General features: G+C 43.2%; 1 protein-coding gene across 1 annotated transcript; it reads right to left on the reverse strand.

Annotated features, from left to right (window-relative positions):
• Positions 1–1379: 1379 nt before the first annotated feature.
• Positions 1380–25135, reverse strand: CAPN6 (calpain 6). Its single transcript, XM_017671287.3, has 13 exons — positions 24990–25135; positions 18875–19054; positions 10297–10428; positions 9010–9218; positions 8316–8508; positions 7578–7771; positions 7246–7323; positions 6954–7140; positions 5191–5313; positions 4810–5012; positions 4093–4214; positions 3578–3714; positions 1380–2977 (listed from the first exon to the last, which is right to left on the reverse strand). The coding sequence occupies exons 2-13, from the start codon at positions 19037–19039 to the stop codon at positions 2795–2797; spliced, it is 1926 nt and encodes a 641-aa protein (XP_017526776.2). The 5' UTR covers positions 19040–19054; positions 24990–25135; the 3' UTR covers positions 1380–2794.

Below are 25135 nucleotides of genomic sequence, written 5' to 3' on the forward strand. Positions count from 1 at the left end.
ATTATAGTTTGCATTTTTGAGACTTTCTATGAATGGAGTCAGACAGAATGCACCCTTTTACTTCTGGCTTCTTTCACACAGCGTAATTATTTTGAGATTCATTTATGTTGTTGTTTTTAAATACTTATTGGTCCATAGTAGCTCACTGGATTCCTTTTGGGTTGACCAAGTCTCTCAGCATATTATATGTATGAGTATGTAAGTGTATGCATGGACTTAAGTTCGAGAGGTAAAGATTCTGAGAGAAACATTTGGAATGCCATCAGCACTGTTCTTGGTACAGTATTGTGGATACACAGCTGGTAATAAAGATGTAGGGAAAAGGTTACCACTTTCTGGGGGACACCCAAATTTTCATTGAATAGTCTGAGGCTTAGGACTCAAATAGCATGACTATCTGATTAATAATCATGATGTGAGTACCGACCGAACAGCTTTGAATAAGTTATTTAGCCTCTCTGTTCCTTACTTTCCTTGTCTTCGAAAACAGGGCTTATGACAGTGCTTTAGAGAGTTGTTATGGCCATTAAAATGAGATCAAGTGTTTAAAGCGTTGAGTATGGAGTCCGACACATAGTAGATAATCAAAAAGTGCTGGCTCCTTTTCTACTTTTTTATTTGGGGGAGAAAGTGTCATCCTTAAAAAAAAAAAAAAAAGGTTGCTCCTTTGAACTTAAATGTAGTATCATAGTGCCATCTGTTGACCATATAGAACAATTACATGACCTGTATTGGGTACTTCATTTCTGACAAAGCTTTAAAACATCTCTATACCTGTCTTTAAGATGTCATTTCTAGTATGTTTGGGACCAGTGTTGCAGGGATGAGAATGAGGTCGCTACTTAAGGGCTCTTCTGCCGAGCTTGAAGACCCCTCCCCTAGCTAGGCATCTTTTCCTGCCAGAAGCTCAAGGGAAAAGGAGAGGAACTTACGCACAGCCTACCCTAAAATGCGCGGATGGCAGACATAGTGTGGGAGCAAGTGCGTGATGTCTTCACATTCTTTTGTCTCTATGGGAGATGCTGGGATAAAGGAGCTGGTATTTTCTGCTGCTGGAAGTTCTGCCCTTGAAAGATCTGGCCACTGTAGCTTTTGCCTTGAATGCAATCCCAGGGAAGTTTTAAAATCATGTAACCCCAGATGCCACCTAAAATATTCCTAAATGTGGAATAGAAGAGGGCCCTGCTCCATTCTCCCCCCAACCCTCCACCCTGAAAAAGGACTGTAGCATCTAAATATCACCAAGGCTTTTGCACCCATCAGATGTATATCTAGGCTCAAGATGGTCCCCCCACCCCCACCTCTAGCAGCTGCCAAGCGAGTCTCAGCAGGCAGACTCTTGCCATCTTTTCTGTGCCATCAAATCAAGCTGAGACTGGTCAATTTATTGAATGTGACTTTATTGTGGTTTGGAGTATGTAAGGCAGTGTGGTGAAGGCACTGCTTTAGTTACACAGACTGACAAACATGGTAAGAAATGAGTGAGCTAAAAAAAAAACCCTACAAAGTATATTTTTAAATGAATGCTTGCTGGACTAGACTAAGTACTACAGCTATGTTTTTTTTTTCATCATTGCAGAAGCATTGAAATATTGTTGGAGGTGGGGGCTAGGGGAGTTAGGGAAGGCTTCATGGAGGAGGTGGCACTTATGCTGGACCTTGAAGAAGGAGTAGAATGCTGATAGGTAAGGTGGAGTGAAGAACATTTCAGAATGACTGACTCTAGAGAAAATTCTGTAGCAGTACTGAAAAAACAAGAGGACAAACAAACATTCCCCAGAGAGTGAAGCTTCCCAACTGAGAGAAAAGCCTAAGGGGCCTGGGCTGGGATCCAAAGTGTCCAACCCTTCACATTGCAGTCAGGGGCCCCAAACTGCCTCTGCTCTACCTGGATGGACTCGTTCATCCTTTCAGGATGTGTGGCACTTACTCGTCCTTCCTCTTGCCCACTGACTGCCTGACCGGTAGTTTGTGTGCGCCCGTGTGCGCACGTGTGAGTGTAGGTGTGTGTGGGTGGGTGGGGGACTGAGGCTCTGTCTCCCACTGCAGCTTCTTCCACTTTTCCCTCTTGTGGCACACCAGCTGGCTTCCATGGAACTAGAGCTCAGGTCCTTCCTGCTGTCTAGACCTCACTAAATTCCAGCTCTTGATTAAGCACCTAAAAAGTTTCTTCACCATGAAGGTAAAACCTGCTGTGGGAGGTGACTTGGGTTAGGGCAGAACTACACTTTCTGGAGGCGATGGAGGTGGTGATTGGTGGTGGTGGTGGTGACTGGTGGTAGTGGTCGTAGTGGTGGTGGTGGTAAGAACTGGGGACTTACAAGCAGGATCTGGCTGCTGGGTAAAATGCTGCTGGGAAGTCTGTAGTGTTCAGTCAGGAGCTGGAATGTCAGGCTAGACCAGCTTGGCCTTGATCACCCCCCTCCCTCCTCAACATGCCTCCAGGCAAGATACTGGGCACCTGAAAGCAGCAGAGACATCTGTAGGGTGTCCAGGCTGTTGTTGTCCTGCTTGAATCTCACCCCAGAAGCCCTGGAGATCTTTTGTTGGTAAACATCTGAATGATCTCCGGATAGGACTGTCACCTCCCCCTGTCCAGCTGCTGGAGGTATATAGGTTATGTAGCTACTGATGCTACTCGGATCGGGAGGTATGGGGAACTCTCAGAAGAAAGGAAAAGTTAATTACTCTGAATTTCTTTCTTTCAGAAGATCATGAATCTTAGGTAAGACATGGCATCTGACAGAAGATAAAAGGATGGAAAGCTCTGTCAGCATTCTCTGGAGCTGGGGATTTAGAGCTCTGTGAGATCATCACTGGAAATAACCTTGAAGCTGATATGGCCTTGCTTGACTTTGGCAGTTGGCCCACCCTTCTTACGCAGGTACAGAGACTTCAGATCACGGCAGTCACTGGGGTCAGCATCCAGAGTAACCTGCCCCAAGAACTGGTCACAGAATTTCCGGCTGTTCCAGACCTGGAGAGACAAGCCAAGAGAGTGAAAACGAGCAACCCTGTGGAACTGAACTTTGCCTGGGGGCATGGAGAGCCTAGTGCTCAGCACAGAAAGGTCTGTTTTACAACCATGAGACTGTCTTTCCTGATACCTTTTTGACCAAGGGGAAGACACCTCAAAGAGAGTAAATGAAAAGCCAGCAAGCAGAGTTCAGGATCAACCTTGACCTATGAGATGGCTGCCTAAAGGCAGGTGGTCAGAGGCATTAAATCAGAAGAGCAGCCAGACTGTAGTGGTCCATCCTGACCTAGCAGGATGGAGATCATCAAAACTGGCACATACTTCCCCTCATGGGAGTTTACACTATATATGTTAATATGTGTGCCTGTGAGCGTGTGGGCTTCTGCCCACAATGAAACAAATGGTGGAAAGGATATTTAGGTTGGAGATTAATAAGGAAGTCAGTTTCTGTGCCTGGTGGGAAGTGTCTTTGAGCTCAAAACAAATGAAAAACCAGGATAACCCTTGCCCTTTCTCCCAGACATATGTGAGGCACTTGCAATAGTCTAGTATCTGGTACTGAATATGAGCCACCCTGGGGGTCCCTAGTCACGTTGTTACCTGCACTATAATAGGAATGTCAGTGGTCCTTCTGTAGAAAATGGCCTGGGTGTCAAAAATGGCATGAACAGTATTCCTTTGCACAGGGGAACGAACTTCCTCTTTTCCACACTTGATGATCAAATATGGGTTTACAGCTGGAACAAAGTGACATTTGTTTTTAACACACATGATTAAAATTCTCTCTCTAGATCATCAAGAAAATATCTCACTGAGTCTAAGTCTCTTCTGGGACTTTTAGCATAATGTCTGGGTACCAGAAGGTCACAGAACTTTTCTTCCTGCTTCCCTTTTCTTTTCTAAACTTTACATATAAAACGAGTATAAAAACGAATATTGTGTAGGCCTCACCTAGAGAACTTCACGTCTCATTCTCTGCCATGGTTGACAGCCACCCTGACTTCCTAGACTAAAAATACCATTGGAGAGAATCACTTGTGGCCATCTTTTCTAACCATATGTGCAATAAATATATGAAACAATTTTAATTTCACAGGCACCTCTGCAGTCCTTACTTTCATTGGCATCCTTCTTCTCCAGGCCCTCAGCGCTGTGAACAGTGATCTGGGTAACTACCTTCGGGTAGCCACGAGCCAGGTTCCAGCAGGACATCTTGGGCATGTCCAGAGTCAGTTCCCTGAAACATCAAAAAGAAGGCACATCATTGATGGTGAATGTTCTCTGATGAGGAGATAGGCCTGCAAAAGCGGAAGTTGTTGATGGAGAGAATGAATTACTGAGTGACCTAGTTCCTTCCTCCTCAGATAAAGCTTATATTTTGAGTATGTTTTTCTTTTCCTTTGCTTTAAGGACTAGCAGATAAAGATCAGAGGAAGCAGGGCTCGGGTGAAAAGGTAGCTTTGGTGACCCGGCACTCAGAACATAATAGAGGAGCAGTTTGTTCTGTGTGCCGGGTGGAGCAGTGAGGAGTGCCAGCTGTTCAAGACAAAAGAGTCAGCCAGAGAACAGAAGATAAAATATAAGTGGAAAAGCTTAGGCTCTAGACCTATTCCCCTTTAAGTGGCAGCCCAGAGCTCTGAAGCTCAGACCTGCACTGGAGCATTTCTCATAACCCCACTTTGAGAAACATTTCTACCACCATCATTTCAGTGGAGTCTGACTTTAACAAGATGTCCCTTTGACTGACTGTGTAGCAGAGAAAGCTCATGGGGATTATGACTGGCAGCAAGGTAGAAAGTAGGAGTTTGCAGGGCTGGCCAAGTAAACTGAACCTGAGCTGGACTGGCACTTCAGAGAAGATTCTCAGGAGAAACTCGCTGGTGCGGCCATGCTGGAACATGGTTGGGACAAGCACATAGTTGCCCTTCTTCAAGTACTTGCTCAGAAACACAGTACGGGTGTCAATGTAGGTGGAAGTCCCGGCACGCTCCTGGATGTAGAGATGGTGGAGGCGGAATTTGCGGTTCATCTCCACCTGGAAATGAAACAGAATGAGATGCTCCATACCACTCAACTCACAGTTGTTGTGTTGGAAGACCCTAGGTGCTCTGCTTTCTTTATCCCTGGACCTTTCTTAATTCTCCCAACCCCAGGCCATCCTAATTTTGATTCCATTTGCCATCATCCTCTCTGCTCCAAATGCGCACTCTTACCTTGAAGAGCTCAAAGCCAATGATGTAATTGTCAGGTCTTCCCATGCGGCGGTAAGTACGCAGGTCCTTCTGCTGCAGTGACATGATGACCTTGTGCCCGTCCTCAGGCACAGTGAAGATGTACTAGGGGAAAGAGGCCACCAAGGAGTTTAGTTAGGATTCCAGTTTCAGATGAGCCCACTCAGATTTCAGAGAAGAAAATGGTATCAGGAAGCAGAGACTTGGGGTTTTTTCTGGGCTTTGCCATTGACCCTGAAGACAAGGCTTTGGATAATTCATTGACTTCCTCAGAATAAATCACAATACTTGCCTCCCCCTATGGCCTTCAGCATGTGTTGAGAGACAAACTTCTTGCCCAGGCCTTTGATGCCAAGCTTTGTTTTAGTAAGTCTTTGGTAGGATTTGGGTTTTTCTTTATTCTCCCTTTGTTTGGTAAAGCCATCCATAGAAAAATTCCAGAATCCATAAAGAAAAGGTGTTCTTTGACTTAACCTGCCACTGCTGCATCCCCCTGGGCTAGCCATCTAGTGCCAGCCCAGATGTGTGGCTTGTGGAGGTGCTGGACCCTCTTCCTTTGAGAACTGACGTTTTGCCACCACCACTTCAGGGAAGCTGCAGGCCTGAGCTAGAGAATTTCCAAACATCATCTGGGGATTCATGGTACCACTGGGAAGTAAAACTAAAAGTCATCACATTTTTCTCTCTGTCTCCATGTATGCCTCTCTCTCCACCACCTTCTCTCCTTCCCTTTATCAAGAAATAGAAAACAAATGCAGAACCATAGGCTCACAACTCCAAAGGACAATCTTATGCAAATACTTAACAGTGACACTGAAAGGCCCATTTACCCAGCTTGGTACATGTGCCTCAGACTTGAAAAATTTCCAGGATTGTAAATGGAGATGAGAATGGAATGGATTCTTGGGGTGGAATAATAGGACCTTTCTTTTCTCTAGAGAAAATTAAGATGGAAGGGACAGAAGAAAAGTATGAGTTAAGTAAATCAGACCACCACACTTAGTACCCTTCAAAATGCCTGGCCAGTGAGGTCCATGGAAAGGAAAGACCCACCCATGTAAGGCTGCGATAGTCAGAATTTTTATCTCCTGTGGGTTAGCTCATCAGCACATTTAGAGATAAAATCATCAAGGTTATTATACACTTAAGCTTTGGATGTTTGGAATTTTTGCTCTGGGGTATGCATAGGCTTGACCTCTAATGCTACAAACCTGGAATAGCATTGTAATGGGAGATGGATGGGATGGGGTCATTGACAAGAGTAGTGATTCAAATCCTGGGAAAAAAGACCTGGTTCTAGTTGAGAAAAGGGAGACATAATGATGGGGTTCAGAAAAAAAAATCACGTGCAGAAGAAGGAGGACACATAGACTAAATGCACAAAGAGAATAGTTGGGCAGTAGAGAAATGGAAAAGAATTGAGAAAGCATCTGGGAGCAGATGCCTTCTCTGCAAGGTGGAACCATCACGAAGAAGTAGGGTATGTCAAAGAGCCACATGAAGCAATAGGGCCAGGAAAGAGGCAGCCGGAGGAGGTGGCTCAGATTTGATAAAGTTGTCAAGGTCCACTCTGTAAAGATGCACAGTCTGTCATCTTTGCAAGCATCTGAGCCAATTTTTAGGTATCTTGGTTGATGAATATTACACAATAGCTGCAAATGGAAAACTTGATGTCAAAGAAATACTCCAAAATGAGGCCTATTGCCTTGATAACTGGGAGGCAAAGACAAAGAATTGCTTCAAACCTGGGGATTCTGCAGGAAGGTATCACGGTTGTTATAGCATCCTCCTGAACGGTTCATCAGGGGATCATCATCCACAGTCCAGCATCCCACCATTGATTCTAGCTCCTTGCGTCCAAAAATAGGGTTGTTCACATTGCGGCAGACGTTCAGTTCATGAAAGTTACTGCAAAAGTCCTCCAGGCTCATCCTAAATGGAAGGAGTGCAGGAAAGAAATGAAGATGGTGCTAAATACCCACCCCTGTAGTTTCATGTAGAAGCTCCAGTTCCCTCACCACAGAAAACCTCTCTCACCAAAATTCTCCATCATCAGACATCACAAGCCCCAGGTTCTTGCGATCTGCTGCAGTCAGTTGCTGCCACTCTTCAGAGCTAAAGGCAAATGAACAAAGGAATAATCCATATGTTTGCCACTGACTTCCTACAGTGAGCAGGATACTGAAGGAACAGAATGCATGAAGATGAAGACTGGGCCCGCTTTATCTCACTTGGGCTGGATCACAGGCCCTGTGCCCGAGAAGAGCCCACAGATATCACTGAGCATTGACAGCCCCCAGTAGTCCAGAGGGATGGGTTTGGGAGAACTATAGGGTTTGGGGGATGTAGCAAAGTAGAATGCCACTCACATTTCACTCCAGGGGCCACTCCATTCTTGTCTTCCCAAGGGGTTCCTCAGGCGAACCATATACAGCTTCTCAGTACTGAAGACTTCCACAAGTCTCTCTCCAAGACGGATCTTGCGAATATCAGTCATGGTGTAGGTATGGCCCTTCAGTAAACCCCAATCAGTTTCAACTTCTTGTTCCTCCTGATTGGGAGACTGAGAGCAAAGAATGATGCATAAGGGCACAAGAATTGGGAAACTCAAGGCCTTGGCTCCTCCTCTTCCTTGATTGGTTTATCCCAGTACGGTTGAAGCTAGTTCTCGCTATATAGATGGAAATATGACCCCAACACCTAACTTGACACAGAACAAAGAAAGGAGAGGAAATAAATAATTTAATATAACAAACAATTCAGATTCAAACTACATGGAGTAGTACATTGATATCAATGGTACCAAAATTTGGAGGGGCTGATTTATTGCTTGAGCAAACCGAGAAGCAGAAGCAGGTGGAATCATTTAGCAGCAGCTATCCACACCAGCTTGGATGCTGCACTGGCTCCCAGCAGGATGACTGGTACAAAAGGATAAAAAGTTAAAGCTACTCAGCCTCTGTGGCCAGCGCTCAAGGCATATTGTCAGCTTTCTGAGTTCCATAATGGTTTTTCCTGGATCTCTGGGGTAAGGGTGAGGTTCTCTACTAAAGGTAGTTTCCTCTGCAAAGGTGAGCAAAAAGTGGTTGTTTTTGGTGACTACAAACCTCAATGGAGCAACAGATCAGACCTCCTTTGGTAAATGTTTTGTACAGTTCTCCAAATAGCTTGTACTTCTCCTCAACAAGCTCAGTGTATCTTCCCTTCTGCATGTCAACAGTTTCAGCCAATGTGCCAGTGAAATCCACGATGATATCAGTGGTGGTCAAGCCATCGAGGGCTTCATAACAGCCAAGTAGCCTGGGGGCAAACATGCAAGGTCATCTTTGTAAAAGGTCAAGGACATCTTGTTCCTAAGAATTAGAACAGTCCCTGCCCATCCAGTCTTTACCAGCTGGCTTTTCTCTAGGTATGAAATGGGAGATATTTTGAGATTATACCCAATGATTTTTAGGCTTAGACTATGTTGATCAAGAACAGTCCATACAGAAACTTCTTTCTACAGGTAAATATTAGACAAGAAAATCTGAGGCCATAATGCCATGTGATTTGCAGATTAGCAGCAGGAAGGGACACCCAGGAGTAGGTAGGGGTTTAATGGAAAGCAGACCAGTTGATTTCTCTCTCATGTAGTATTTCTGAGGGCCATTCCTGGGCCCAAAGCAATGCCTTGGATCTGAGTAACATCCTACCCAATATAAACTCCAGGGCTAGGGTTGGAGAGAATGAGCTCTGAAGGACAAATGTGGTCTTCCTTTCCTTATGTATCCTGACCACTGACTTGTCAACCCCCTTCCTTACTTTGCATAAGCTTTTTCCAGTAGAGCATTCCAAAACTCATTCATGGAGGTGGAGAAGGAGAAAACTAGATCTCCATTGATGGTGGGCAGCAAGTCATCAATCACCACTTCAGTCCATTCTCCAAAATGCCAGAAACGGAAACGAAATATCCCAGCATATTTATCTAGTTTTCGAGGGTCCCATTCCTGTTCCTTATGGTTGGGAATTGTCTGAAAATAAAAGAACATTCAGTCAACTGTTATCCACCAGATAATATTCAAATATTGGGATTACAGTTGACATCCAGCAAATCCACATAGCAAAACGTGGCACACCAAACTTATCTGGTTTGGGTCTGCACTGGGAAGTCCTAGGTAGGGTATTTTTTTCCACAATGTTTGCTTCTCTGCTTCAGTTTTGCTAAGGGTAGTATTACTACATTTGCCTTGACTACGCACATTGTGACTGGGGGCAGCCAGCTAGGGGTTTCAATTACTTTCCACAGATAATCTACAAACTCAATCATGAGAAACTGTCTATACAAACATATTCATGGTGGTATGTTTAATCACATGAGCATGGCATTTTAGAGAAGCAAAATCAATAAAAAAAACACAAGGCCCCCTGTGGGTTCAGATTTTAAAGGTCTGTCCTAGAGATTTCCTATAGATTCTGTAGAATATAGATTTTATTCACACCTTGAATGAAATTATGGTTAGGAAATTCTCCTTTTTATATACAATTACACATTTCTCTTCTAAAATTATTTTTCTGAAGAAAATGCTGTTGGTCCTAAATCAAGTCAACATGTCACTGCCTTGAACTCTATTTAAATGCCAAAGGAACTTTTGTGCTCTTAATAATTTATTTATTATTATATACAACCAGATATATTGTCTTATATATAAGATATATATAATAAAATCTTCTCAAGGATCTCTTCCAGCTTTCTCACCTTTTCTGCAGTTCATATCTGTCAGTGACTTCCTGGCCCCTGCTGGCTTTATACCCCAGTGGATGGAAAGGATACGTACACCGAGCTACTGAGTCAAAGCAGTGGTAAGTGACAAAAGATCAACTGATGTGTATGACAAAGCAAATAGAGTAAAATGTTAATGGTAGAATCTAGGTGAGTACATGGGTGTTCACTGTAAATTCTTCCAACTTTCTCTATTTGTGACCATTCTCATAATAGAGTAGAAGGAAGTCACCTAGTTAATACCTCTACTTCAGGAATTAAACAGTCGAAGAAAGTTACCAAAGGAAAGAAGGTAGAAGGTGAGTGCAATGGCACAGAAGGGGGCGTACCTTTGTCCAGTGAGACTCCTGAACAGCCAAACAGGAAAATGCAGAGACCATCGGCTTGTGCCCCAGTCTGCCTTGGGTCAGCTGGTGCTTGCTGATGTTGCCCACAATCAGACGAGGGTCATCGCCTATGTCCTGTGGATACAATAATTGGTTCTAAGAGTCAAGGAAGTGTTTCCCAAGAGACAGTGCAAGCTGAGTTAGGCAGTACAGGCTTCACAGGTGGGCTGGGGTCGAGAGTGACTAGGACTTCCATAAGTATGATAAAGGGAAGGTTGAGGGGTTGTGAGGAAAAACTCAAAGTAGTAGACCTCACACAGGAAAAGGGGCACATGCGGAAATGGCAGGAGAAATGGAAGGAGGGGAAATGAGGGGACAGTATGAGATTGCTGCTGTGGGTATAGACAAAGCTATCCTTCGGGCTTGGAGTTTTCGCCACTGCAGGGAGCTTTTGAAGAGACTAGGATTTAGCACATTACATTCTGATCCAACGTGTCAGAATAAGTGAAATGAGGCACCTGTCCTTGGATGATTGCATTTAAGAGACAAGGTCTGATGGAAGTGAACATTAATGCTTCTCCCTCTTTAAGAAAATGAGTTTGGAGACCTTATCCATGAAGGCCTTTCCTAACATAAAGCAACTGCACAAGCAGTCTCCATGGCAACTAGATTTTCCCAGATCTTTGGAATGAATATAGATGGCAGCAGCACTTCTCGCAGGTGGTAATAGACCACTCACAGGAGCACTTCAACAGATGCTTTCTTTCTACAGTGGGTGTTTGCGGGGAACATGAACAGGGTGGAGGCAGTATTTGGTTGGGGTGCATGTGTGTTTCTTCCTCCAATATATCATTAGATGTGCCATTCCCACTGTGAGTGGGAAAATGAGACCCAAAAAACACAATTGCAACGCAATGCGATGAGGGCACATTGGAGGCATTTTCAAAGTATAATCGGTGTGTAGAGGAAGGATCCCCAAAGTTTCAACAGCAGTAGTAACGCTCAAGGTGAAGCCTTAGAAATGACTAGAGTTAGGCAGTTGGACAAGGGAGGAATATGGAGAAATAATGAGTGGGGAGACAGGCATAGACAAAGGCATAGGCGCATACATGACACCACATAATTGAAGACATGATTGTGTGACTCAGAGTATCAGCACTTTCAGAGTTCAAAGGCAGGAAATACCAATGAAGTCTTGAGTAGATGGAGAAAGCTTTGTGGAGGAGGCCGTTGGCCGGTACCTTGACATTCTGCTTACCCAGCAGAAATAAATCCTAGTCTCAAATGGAAAGAAAACCTAGACATATATCCTTTTAGAAATTATTAAATAGAGACAGCTATATCTTTCTGGTTCTCAAACTTCTTTTTTTTTTTTTTAACAAACATAATTCTCCTTGATGAAGGGTCTGGTCTACAGAGTGAAACATTCCATATATTTTTTAAAAGCCAAAATAATTCTGGAAAGGAATAGGTATTCTGGGCAGGGACAAGTCCAAACTGAAGATTAATTGGGCATCCATCTGCCAAAAAGAGAGGGTTAGGTGGGTTGTCAGCTTTGTGTTTTCTGGTCTTTTTTTTACATCGATGTCTGTTGTCTCATCACTAAGTTTTTGTCTTTAGGAGAAGACATTTCACTTATTGAGCATAAAGCGTGTGTACTGGCTGAATTACATCCTGATATTCCTTCTTTTCTCATTGTTTCTTTGCCCTTTCTAAGATGAAACTAAACACAGTTTTTTTCTCTCTGAATCAGGTGTTACCATTTTATTTGAAGCAAGATGTAAAGTTATACATTGATTTCTTGGACTTAGACGATTACAACTGATAATTTCCTACCATGGAAAAACAATAAAGTGAGCACTGATATGTGAAACATTGTACTCTTAAGTTATTAAGGCAAATTATTTGCTGGTTTTATGTAGAGTTATTAGTGGTTGGGGTTACATTACAGTGTCTTAAATTTCTGCAAGGCTTTCATTTCACAGCAGGGATCTAGGCTCAGCCAACTTTTGGCTTGTCAATTTCTATTCAGGGCATAAAGGATCACAGCAAAAGACATGTAAACAATACTCAGATTGAGGAACTGGGTAAATTTCCTCCTGTATAACTAAGGTGACTGTGGTTATTTTGTGTGTGTGTGTATATATATATATATTCATGGAAGGATACAGATTTGGGCAAAAAAAAAAACCCAAAAAAAACCCTTATTTTCCATTTCCTCTTACAAGCTGGCCCATTCCCCAGTTTTACTTCACTACTCTTATTACATGACGGATGGCTATTTAACAATGGGTTTTAAAACATCATGAGTTAGCAGGCCATATAGACTGTCAAGCTGGAAGAAATTTTAGAGAATACTTAGTCAACCTGTTTATTTAAAAATGAGGAAACAGGCTCAGAGAAAGGCAGTAATTTGCCCCTTCACCCAGTGAGTTTGTAGGAGACCTAGGATTAAAGTTTTAGGCTCTTCAGAACCACATATAATTAGAGAAGGAAATTCAAGACCTCAGCTTGTCCATCCCTTTGCCTTTAGGTTTATCAATAGGCACCACATAAAGGGTAATATTGTGCACATCTTCAGGGAGAGAGATGCAACCACCTCTCAGTTATCCATCCAAATGTTTTGTGCCTCTTTGCTTAACCCTCAAAAGTCCCCCATCATTCTGGAAGACTTGCTTAAGTCATGTCTTTGCTTTTGGTTCCAGGCTAAATATCACCCATAGGCTTTAAGCTCCTCAATTTAATCCACTAACTATAAATCGATCTTGTATGGGAAAAAATCTTTGTGAAGCCCTGTCTTCTACCTTTTAAAGGAACTGAAAGACTAGAAAGCAGTTAAGGTGGTAGAGAAGGTAATGGGTAATGAACCAACACATATCTCACAGCCAAATGGACTTTTTGGTGACAAATTTTAAAATAACAACATGGGTGTTTATTGACTCTTCCCCTAGTTTTGGACAACTGGGTGTCTTCCTGTTAGGGATAGGAAGTACAGTGAGAGATTTTTTTGTAACTCAAAGCTGAGACACCGAGTGCACATGGGACATTTCAGCCCCACATCTGCTGGAGTGGTAGGGAATGGAGTTGGGGGAGAGGTCACAGCTCACACGTTCACATATTTGGGTAGCTTGGGAGAGGAGATGCTAAGGGCCTAATGGTTCCCAGCTGTGTTGGCACATTTGATGTGATCCTTGAACTTGGATGTTTGTCAAGGCAAAATAATTCCTGAGGGGGAAGCACAACTAGGAAGTTGAACACCAAGAGTGAAGCCAGGAATGGTCCCTGAATACACCCATCCCTGAGCCAAAACCTTCTATAAGTTAAGCAGCTTCTTTAGGAAATATGTTCTCTTAGCTGACCATCAAGGGACCTTCCCATTGTCCTCACTTCATCTTCCTTCCCAGAGATCTCTAGGGGAGGCTGTGGGGTACGGAGGCTACATATACGGGCCTTGGGGCCCTGCACAGATCACTCTTGTTGCTCCCTTTACAACCACCACATCCACATCTTTAGCAAACCTTTTTTTTACACAGGTGTAATTTGCTGACAGTAACTACTGAGGTCCAGGGTAAACCTCAAGAACCACAGTAAAATGAAATGCTGACTAGAAAACAAGCAGCCAGAAGAGTGGAGGCACTTTCAAAAGTGCTACATGAAGTCTGTGGTACTACGGGGATGGGAACGTGGACACCTACAAGTGAGGCTGGCCCTGCAGGAGCTGTAGTATGACTAAGTCCCAGAAGGTTCGGGGCTGTCATTCAAGACCTGAGGGCTTTGTGAGCTAGACCAAGTAGCTACCACCTTATCCTTAGAAAATGGAACCATCTTCAGGCAGGGCATTTCTAGATAGTCTTGAACTCAGGGATCAATGTTGGACCAGCCTCTCAAGGAGTCCACTTTCCCTCCTGGGGAGTTTTACTTTTGCATGAAGATTTTGTCATGAGTAAAACATTCTCTTCCTTCCTAACCCATCCAAGGAAAAACTCAATATGGAGCCTGGGAATAAGACCTTAAACCAACTTCCATTTTCAACTTGTACAGCCACTTCACTACATAGTTATTTTCTTATTCGAACCATCATACTTCTGCTAGGAGACTCCAGGTATAAATCTCAAACTGCTTTATTGAGAAGAACTTAATAGATCCATGCAATGGATACTGTTCAGCAATGAAAAGAAACAAACTGATTCCATGCTACAACATGGATGACCCTTGAAGACATTATGCTAAGCAAAATAATCTGGTTACTTTTATGAATCCATGTTAAGTGAAATGTCCAGAGTAGGCAAATCTCAGTGGAAAACACAAGTACATCAGTAGTTGCCTGTGATGGGGGGGGAGAGGGGGTTTTACTCATTACAAATGTGCACAAAGGGATCTGATTGGAATGAGGCATCTCTTTTCAAACCGGATTGTGGTGATGTTTGCACAACTCTGTAAATTTACTAGGAATCACTGCATTGTACAGTTAAAACAGGTGAATTTTATGATATATAAATCATATTTTGATCAAGCTGTTAAAATGTAGAATTTAAAATAAGTCTGAAAGATAGAAAAAGAGAATTGGCCTGCTCATCAACTTTGTCAACAGTGGAAAACACTTAGGATTACTTAGGTGGAGGGACACGATCTCTGGGAAGAAAAAGAAATTCATGAACAGTCTAGGCCAAAACTACTGTACAGTTGCATTCAGCTGGTAGTTGGAAATGTCTAACAGCACAAAGAGAAAAGTGTTTCCTCTTTTACCATTCCCTCACCAGCAATACACCAAGGCCTGTGTATTCTGCTTCTAATGTCTCCCCACATTAACGTTTCCCTTCCATTCTTACTGCCTTCGCTTTCACCGAGAACTTGATCACCCTCCTCCCACCCAATGCAGTAAAATGGCCCTCAGGGAGGGTATTCCTTAGTGCAGGACTTGGGCAAGAGCAGTGGTAGTGGGGGCTGAACTTGAACCTCGCCCAGGAAAGCTGACAGAAGATCTTGTCCAGGTGCCCTTGCTTCCCTCACAGCTGGCTGTGCAAATCCCCACGAGGGCTTGTTTCATTTTCGTCGGGGATTAGATGTGTCTGACTCTGAGACACCATTGTAGCTGGGTATGAGTCAGTCAGGAAAAGAGCCAGAGGCGGGTAGGAGGGGAGAGTGGAGGGAGCTGGAGAAGAGATGTTTCTATGGGAATTTGGCAGCCAGATTTTGGCCTAAAAATCCTACCTGCAGTCTTGATCACACTGTAAGTCAATATAACTCAGTATATTGTGGAATTTACTAAGACTATATGTTGAGGCCCCAGGAGGACAGGAAAATCCAGGAATACATGTCATAGGCAATATAGCTGTGTACCCAGGTAGCTAGGATGGTAGCTAGGGCCTTGGGCCACTGCCAGAGTTACAGAGAAGGATTTTCCTCTGGAGGTTGTGGGCAGATGAGCTGGCCTTGAACAATTGCAAAACACTTTCATAATCCCTGTCTATCTAAAGTGGCTCCTTAGGACACAACAAGCAAGTGACAAGTGGGAAGAAGAGGAACTCAGTCCTGCCCTAGGATGGTGTGGGCTTGAATAGAGTCAGTTCCTTCTACTAGTAGTGGGATTGACAGGCATGGAGGCTTATAAAGGCAGATGCTTTTTGACACGGGAGAAGAAAAAGACAGAAAACATCTGATTAATCATGCTTCTTCCATTTTAGGGACTTCAGAAAACAGCCCTGGTTGAGTGTGAGGCAATGGGGCATGCCCAGGGGCATGATGTCTGCAAGCTTCCCTGCAAACCAGGATCTCAACCTTGCCAACGAGGTGAGTGAAGCCAACGACCCATCAGGTCTTCCCAAGGCAATTCTGAGAGGCCCAGAACTCCCCTTGGCGAACTCCCCTTGGCTTTCCTGATGGGAGGCCAGATTATTTGGATGTGGTTCTTGACCACAGGCTTGGCTTCCGCTCTGGCTGGAAAGGAATCCACAGCTCTTTGAGGAGATTCGGATGGTGGTTCAGAACGTTCTTTTTCCCTCACTTCCCACAAATGGCCCCTTCCCCAATCACTCTAGTCTATGATGATCTCCCCCTTCTTCAAAATCCTCCATGATTTACTGTCTGTAGGCTTGATAATAGCATTTCTTATATCAGGCATTAATTTATTGTTGAATTCTTTGAAAGCCCAATACCCACCCATCTTTCCAACTAGAATAGGAGTGCCTCTCCCTAGGTTGCGTCTGCAAATCTCACAGAGGCTGGCATAGAGTAGTGTTCAATACATGTTTCTCAAGTGATTCTCCCTTTGGGCCTAATTAAGTCTAAGCTCACAGTATACTCTCAAAAGGGAGAGTATGGGTCAATTAATGTATGCGCAGCATCAGCACAGTAAGGAGGAATGTGCGAATTTACTGGAGGGAAGTTAACCTATTTTAGCAAAAGAGGAGATACAAGCAACTCTACCGCCCCAAAATAGGCATACGGTAAAGCAGAAACCAATGTGGGCATTGGATTCAAATCCCAACGAATAGCAGTCTGACGCTGGACAAATGCTTGCTTTCTCTCTGAGACCTAGTTTCCTCATCAGTAAAATGGACATAGTATCTACCTTCATTGTTTAAACCAGGAAAAAAAGAATTATATCAAAGTTATTTTTCAGATACCTACCTTGCTAAGCCATAGCATTTAAAAGATACAATGAAAAAATGTAGAGAACACTCCAAACATGGTATCTAGGCCCATAGTAGGCATGCCATTAATGCCAATTCCTTTTCCTACCCATCTCTGTTCACCCTCTCTTTCTGACATCCCTTTACCCTGGAAGGGGTATTGCTTGCCTTTGAGGCACAATGGACTGTTGCCACAGTTAGGAAGTTTGTCCTTTCCTGCTAATCCACCTAGTATTCAATCCACAGAATTTGGAAGATGACGGCAAAGGACAATGGACTGAGCCAAGACTGAAAAGGAAGGATGTGTCAAAACACCGGCCAGTACAATAAACACTGTCAGCGTGGTTCACATCCAGGGAATGGCTTCATGTTGGCTTGCAATTTTGCCATCCATCAACCTCACCCCCATCAATCATTCCTTCTCTCTTCTGCACCTCTTCTTCTTTACTGTTTATTTCCTAGCTTAGAAATAGGTTCAAGGCTGTCCTATTTAAAAAAAATGACCCCCCCCAGAAAACCTTTCTCAATTTCCTGCCTCCTTTTCTACTACTTCTGCCCTATTGATATCCTTTCTTTCCTATCCAAGCAACAAAAATGAGTGGAGCCCCTCATCCATTCATCAGAGTGACTCCCAGACAGCATATCTCTATTTTCTTCATGCATTTCTGGAACAAAACAAAGCAGAGCAAAACAAAACTTACCTCTCTGCATACCGAACAAGTGGCTAGTGAATTCTGCTCATGTTTCCCAGATTTTTATTGCAGGTCAGTGATCTGCAGGGATGTCAACAACTGGAGGCACAGATTACAACACAGGGGGAATGTAATCTCCCTTCTGGTGGAGAGCACTTCTCAAGCCCCATACTCTCAATGGCTATCATACTTTATGGGCAAAAACTGAGACATGTCCTTTGAGTCATAGAAAACAAGAGCCTTGAAGTCACCAATGTATCTTGGCACCACCTGGTGGCAACCGATACAAACTGAAGTAGCTCTTGTAAGTACGCCATTTAGGAATTCAGGCTGTGGAAACGGCAACTAAAAAGTGATAGTTTGTTCACTGAAGAAGGCAAACCTTGAGTTGCTGACTGAGGTGGCTCCATAACAGTGCCCCAAAAGGTACATCACTAAATAGGATAAGAAGGTCTTCAGGGTATTGTGAAGGTCCAAGAATTCGAGTCTCATAACAGCCCTCTGTGGCCTCTATACCTGGTCGCCCACTTTAAGAAGGAGCTCAGGTAGAATATCCTTCTATGCAGTTATACCCTTTCATACAGCAAGGTTGCCATTTATTCTCCAGATTCCATCATCCCTTCATTGTATACACTGAACTTCCCACTCATGTAGGGCCTGTGAAGGGGTCCTGAGAGTTGCTTCAGAGACAAGATACACACACAGCTGTTCCACAGAGAAACATAGTAACTATTACTAGGTGCTGACAGAACTACAATCCTACTTGGATCCCAGGTTGCTAACTGTGCGAGGATACCCGTGATGGTATCCAAAGAGCAGCAAAGAAGCCTCCCTCCCCCAGGGCGGACTCCAGCTTGTCCCTGGACAGTCCATTTATGCTCACCTTATCTGGAGTTTTTCTCCTCAGTGGTCAGATCATTTTGAGGTTGTTGTAATAGGTAACTCAGTAAAGAGACAAGAGTATAGTTGCTTTTTGAGTTGCCATAGTTACTCCAATTAACTTTCAAAATAAATCAAGTATGGCACATCCTTTTCTCGTTGTTTTTAAATTACTAAATCCGACAGAATTTGACTAAAATTCAAGATTCCTCAGGGTAGAGCCAAGAGCACTGATCCAGAAAACATCTCATTTTAAAATTGTCTCCTAAACTGGTCTACTCGCGGTAGGCAGTGTGAGTGAAATAGTGAGCCGAGGAGAATTATTATGCGAGATTAAGAGGGAGACAGAAAGTTATAAAAAAAAAAAAAAGAAGTTACCTGGGGACGTTTCCACACCACCTTCCCAGGAAGCAGTCGGTTGTAGAAAAGTGAATCATTCTCAGGGAGAAAGCTGGGGTCACAGAAAAGTCTACCGTCTTTGATGCATTCCTGCTTCAGTTCCTGGTACTTCTGGTTTTTGAAGAGCTTCAGAGAAGGACTCATGATGTCAAAATATGTCTAGAATGAGAAAAATTGTGGTCACTGGAGGAAGACGTTCTCCAGTCTTTTTGAGATTAAGCAAGTGATTAGTCACGCTGGTGATTTATTCCTGGAGCGAGGATGCACTTCAAGCTTGACTTTAAAGAAAAAGTCACCACTTGCAGGGAAAGAAGAGTCCAGGCCCTGCAACTAATTAGTATGAGGATTTGGGTGAGGCACCTAAACTATTTCAGGGCCTCAGTTTCTTCTTCTGGCAAATGGGGTAATATAGGCCTTAACAATCTGGTTGAAAAATAGATAGTAAGTGTTAAGATTGCTAGTTAAACGTACATCATTATACTTTAAAGGGCAATCTTCCATTTTACATTGACAGAGAAGAGCTCAGGGCAAAGAACAATTCTAAATTTGAAGATAAAAGAAAAAAATTGCTTTATTATATTCAGAATAATGTAGTGTCCTGAAGGGCCGCATACTTTGAGCTTGAGAGGAGAAGCCACCCCTTTCACTTCTAACAAGCCTTTTTACACAATTCCTTCCCTTTTATCATTTAAAGAGCTTTGCATTTTTTATTACTGGCCAGGAAAGCTAATGCAGGAAACATACCTCAGCAGATGGCCTCCAAAGACAGAGAACGATACACTGTATGTGTCTTTCTTCTTCAAAGTCTAATTTGCAATCATTTGCCGGCGATAAAAGGTAGACTCTAAAATTCAGTTACACTAATTTAGTGGACTATAGATTCTTATCCCATGGCAACACACTGTTGCTTTCTTTTCTTAAAAAAAAAACTCATATGGCTAAATAGAAAATTAATATAGTAGCTCTTCAGGCAATGTCTATCAGAGTGCCCCACACTCAAGTTCCCCTAACAACTGGTTTTTATGAGGATAATTTGAAAGGCAAATTTGATCTTAAGTAGCTTTAGGGTGGTAATAGCGTTTTCAATGCCCTTGCTTTATCCACAAGGACATATTTGTAATGATTTTAATGATCCTCTCATGACAGTCAATGGTTAATAAGAGGGGGCTTGTGAACTTTATGTGGCTCCAAGTATTTCAAAAATATGTTTTAAAGTCCAACTGGGTCTGTATTCTATGTTTATGTATGGGTTGAAACAAAAAAAAATCTAAGAGCAGAGTATCTGCTAAAAAATGTATGCAATTTGGGAAAAAAAGGCTAATGAGCACTGTAAAGAGTACCTGTGTAGGTAACAGCTTAAAACCCAGTTAACAAAGAGCACGTCACTATTTTATAAAAAGTGCAATATTAATCAGACATCTCTTCTATCTTATTTCTTGGCATTTCAGTATTGTATTGAAATACCTTCCTGGTAAAGAAGTCTCCCATTTGAAACCTTAACAAAATTTAATTCAATATTATTTGGAACCTACAAAGTATGTAAACAAACTTACCCTTTTTCTGAATCCAAGGAATAAGAAGCTGAAAATAACCAGTTTTTCCACATCCTTATTTATTGACAATTGTTTATCAAATTTAAGGCTATGGGACACTGTAAAATACTGAAATGCCTTCAGTCATCAGATTTAAGTCAGTTCACATGTTTTAAATATTAAAGTGTATTTCATTGTATTTGAAGTCATGGATGGCATCAGTAATAATTTTCCATTAAGCAGCACCAGAGCCAATCTGAAAGTATTCCCAGCCTCTTTTCTGGCGCCTGTTACAAACGGACCCCAATTTTTGTGTGTGCGCAAACTTCTGAAAACACTACTGTGCCTCTTGCTTTCCCTGGAAGGCCTGGTGGATTGCCAGAGGCTGAGGACTGTAAATGGGGGCTACCTTGGGGCAATTAGGGTCTTTAGTTTGCCTGAACCCTGAACATTTGGGATAAATGAGTATTTCCTGTGCTTGGGAAGGAGCTCTGTTTCCATCAGTCTCATTTGCTACTTAGTCAAATGGTGAGGCAGGCAGGAGCCAGCAAAGGGAAGCCCTGTTATATAAAGGGGGCCTGTCTACAGACAGAAGCAGCATCAATTGAAAAGAAAATCAGTTTTGATTTTAAAAACCAGTGTTGTCCCAGTAGACTCTTTCAGAGGCAGAATGTACAGCCGGTGTGGATGGGGCAAGCCTTTTGGGTCAGAGCATCTGTGTTTGGGGGGCTCACAGTAAATAGGGAATAGTAGGTTGTCAGCCTGAACTTTGGCAGGCTTTCATTAGAGTACATTCATAGTCTTAAGTCCTATAGGACTCGATGAGTAGAAATGACCTCCATTTCTGACCACATCACAGGAGAACTGTGTTCCACTTGTTGTGATTTCTCTGTGCCTCAATTTTCTCATCAAGGGAGTGGGGTTATCTATCCTGCCCTCCTTACACTGTGCTGCACCTAATGAGATGGTTAGTGTGAAAGTTATTTTCAGTAAGTAGAAAGGGCTCCATAATGCAAGATACACACTGTAGGCCCTCTTCTTGCCTGGCACAGAGCTAAGCACCCAACCATTGTTCAGGAAATATTTGTTGAATGGATGAAATCTTATGCAGAAAGTCATTGTATGGTAATTGATTGTTTGAAATGTACATTTCAGTTCATGTTCTCATCACAGCAGCCATGTTGAGGAGATATTACCTGTGCCCTTCAACTTCTGTCTGCAGAAATGGTAGCTCAGAGAAAGCACAACCAAAAACTGCCTGCGCTTACTCAAACCTGGGTCTGTGTAATGCCAGATTTGGTGTGCAGTGTTCCATCACACCACACTGCTTCTTTTGGTCCCTGCCCTTAAAGAAGGAATTTTTTTCTTTTAGCTTAAATGAGGAAAACCCTCCAAAGCAAACATGATACCTAACTTTGGGGCATTCTGCCTAGAATTTATTGCCATGGCAGGTATTGAAAAGGTTCTTTATTTCCATGCTTTGATGATCATGGGAGAATCTGAACCCTTCACATCCATCCAAGGGTTCATTGGTTGTGTGAAGCACAGTGTGGGATTTTGCACTGAGATAATGATCTTCAGCAGGACTATTTGAATTAGGACCCACTGCCTAGACATAGAGTATGAAGAAGGCCGGGTGGGCCGAGGCAAGTGGTGGCGGGGGTGGGACGCGGAGCATGGAAAGTTGGGAATTGCCAGAGAAAGTTGAGGGGGCTCAGCTTTTGCCACACAGAACATGAGGCTGCAGGTAGGAGGGGGAGCTTTTGCTAGTCACTGGACTGGAAAGCCTGGGAGCTGGAGATACTCTTGAGAGGAAAATCATCTGTTCTTTACCTGTGGGGCAGCCTTCGAGTAGAAACTGGATCTTGCTCTGAAAAATGAAATCTGCCTCAGTTTATTAAAGAGAATTATTGTCTGATAGAGGAAATCCAGTCTGCGGTTTACAAACTGCTTTGGATTGAGTGGGAGGGAAGGGAGGGCATTTAAGGAGGAAAGAGGGAGAAAGCTTGGCTCCTGAGTATTGCCCCTGGCTGGTTTCCACTTTTCGTCAGTTTCCTCTTTGTGCTGGACGTGGCATAAAACAGGAGGTAAAAGCAATCAGGAGTTTGCAGAGCCACCTGAATACAGAAGACCTAAATCGGCCCTGGCATGAAGTAGAAGCCACTTTAGCCTCACACTTGGGGGTGGCATGGTGAGAGAAATGGGGCTTAGAGAGGGAGAAGAAAAATTCAGCATCTACATGTTACCAGGGAATAGTGCTTTCCATGTCTACACGGGCAGAGTTATAGCACCCATCTCTAGGCACACATCCACCAGGAACACATGGCTGTTCATATTCAAATTGTTGGTCAGATATTCTGGGGTCTCAAAGGGACCATAAAAGTCCTCTGATCCAACCTTATATAGGACACAACTACTCTGTCCAGAGAGAAGACTCTGTTTAAATAAATTCCAAGGAGAACAGAGCACATGATTTCCCTTAATTCCATTGTTGAAAAACTTTATAAAAAAAGGGCAATTTAAAATAATAAAAAGAGCAATGGTAGTAAGGAGATCCAGGATCAAGTCCCAAACACAATCATTTAGTGTAGATAACATCTCTGTCCCTTAGCTGCTCCGTAAGTAAAGTGGGAATATGACGGCTGCCCAGTATACCTCCGGGTGTTATTGGGGGAATCTAATGAAATTATGTACATGAACATACTTTTAACTGTTCAGGATAAGACCACTATAGGGCAGCACTTTTATAAAATGCTTCTTTTTAGCAAATTAAATCCCTTTTCTGTCTTTAGTAGAAAATGAGATTTGATCACATGCTTTAAATAAGACACTCACTGACATTTCAAAGACCCATGTAAAATGGCCCCTGTGCCATTCAATCCCCCCTCTCTTTTCCACCTCTCCTTTTTGGCCAGCTTGCCCCACTACTCTTTTTTCCCTTTTGGATGAATAAGCCCATCCTGGAAGTCTAATTTTACAGTCTTGCAAGAATCCAATTCCACTTTTTCTAGAATGTTAAGCTGCAAGGACTCTTAGAAATCAGAAACTTCTTGCTTTTACAGGAAGGTGAAAGGGCTTGCCAAAGGTTACATAGTAAGGTAGAGAGCTGGCGCTAACACCTGGACCTCCTGGCTCTTCACCACCTCTTTTTAAAAGGTGAGGGAGGGGGGCGGAGGGGAACACTCCAGCTCAAAACCTCAAGACATTGCTTTTGAAAATTCTCATTGTCCTCTATCTTACAAGAATGAATTTAGGAGTTTGTTTTTGAATTGCAAGCCGTCAGAAGGTGAGATGATTTCAAATCAAGGTTAATCAAAGAAACACTGTTTGGGGGTCACAAAGGGGCTTTTTCTGCTTTTAATTTAGGAACTGAAAACTCCCAAGGATACAGAAAGACTGCTTTTTAACCTATTCCTGACTACACAAGTGTTAAGGAGACTTTTCCCTAGCCTGCTAGGGACTCTAAGGATACATAAAGAATGCTATTCAAATCTGGTCTTCACACCCGCACACGGGCGCACGCACATGCACACAAACTGTGAGAGGAATGAAAGTTAATTAGCGATCCCCCGCAAAAAATTATTTAAAAAAATTCCTCCAGACTATAAAATGTCCTTAATTTCAAAACAAAGATTAGCACATGAGACATGACCAAATTTCGATTAAACATTAATACAAACCAGGATACGTTATCCTGAAGCCAGAAGTGACCGTCAGGATGGCAGAATCTGTTTAATTTTCCCATGTGCTTTTTGCCAAACATCAAGCTCTAAATCCTCAGGACCAATTTTCAGTCGCAATGGTCCCATCTTTTTTCTGCACACCCCACCAGCCTGCTGTGGTCAAGTAAGCCCAGTTAAGCCCCTAGAACACACGCGACAGTGTCATGGCATGAGGGATAGAGCCCCAACTGCAAATCAACGTTTAAACCAAAGCAGGAGTTGGAGAAGAACAAAACCAGGCTGGCCAGGGGCTGATAGTGAAATAGCCAAGATCAACCTGTCAGCAGGGCAAGAGGACCCCGGCTGTGCAGACAGGACAGCCCCCACTGCCAATCTCTCCTGTGTCACAGCGCACAGCCCGGGCACCCCACCTCCAGGGCTTAAAGGCCTTCTGAACATAGTGTGCCTCCAAGAGTTTGCCTGCATTTCAATCATTTGCCCACAGCCGTGGGTCAGCAGAAGCTACAGGGAAGCCCTGCAGTCAGCCTGGGTCTTTCCCTCTCATACTTCCCTTTCCAGGTTTGTTCTTCCTTACCAGGTATTTCAGAAGACAGAAAATAAAAAAGCCCTGACAAGATATCACCAGAACAATCTCAGTGTCAGACAACCACCATCACCCCCTGCCACACACACACACTCAAAAAAGAACCAATGAAAATTCCGTTAGTTTTGAAGTTTTCCAATTGTTATGAACGCACACATTCGATCCACACAAACCAGAAAATTAGAGCTGCAGAGAGTGATTGACTGCCAAAGTCAAGTTTCTTCACTTCTTTTAGATTCTAGGTTATCCAGCGGATAAAACTCCAGGATAAGCTTGCGAACACCCCTTCTGCTCACCTGAGTTATCCCGGGAGCCTTGCTGCTGCCACAGCCGCCGCTGCTCTTGGCCAGGTAACCCCTACAAAGTCTGTTCAGTCAGTGCGGCTGAACAAAGATTCTGGCTTTCTTAACCTGAAAACTATTTGGGCTGTACCAAGCTCTGC

The sequence above is a fragment of the Manis javanica genome, chromosome X, assembly GCF_040802235.1.
Source record: "Manis javanica isolate MJ-LG chromosome X, MJ_LKY, whole genome shotgun sequence".
NCBI lineage: Eukaryota > Metazoa > Chordata > Mammalia > Pholidota > Manidae > Manis > Manis javanica.

Excerpts from the sequence above, each read along its gene's own strand:
- CAPN6 (XM_017671287.3), bottom strand. The coding sequence starts at position 19,039 with ATGAGTCCTTCTCTGAAGCTCTTCAAAAACCAGAAGTACCAGGAACTG. Across the intron at positions 7,324-7,577 it reads AGTGGCCCCTGGAGTGAAAT|CTCTGAAGAGTGGCAGCAAC; the intron begins GTGAGTGGCATT and ends ATTTGCCTTTAG. Across the intron at positions 2,978-3,577 it reads ACATTCCTATTATAGTGCAG|GTCTGGAACAGCCGGAAATT; the intron begins GTAACAACGTGA and ends TTGTCTCTCCAG.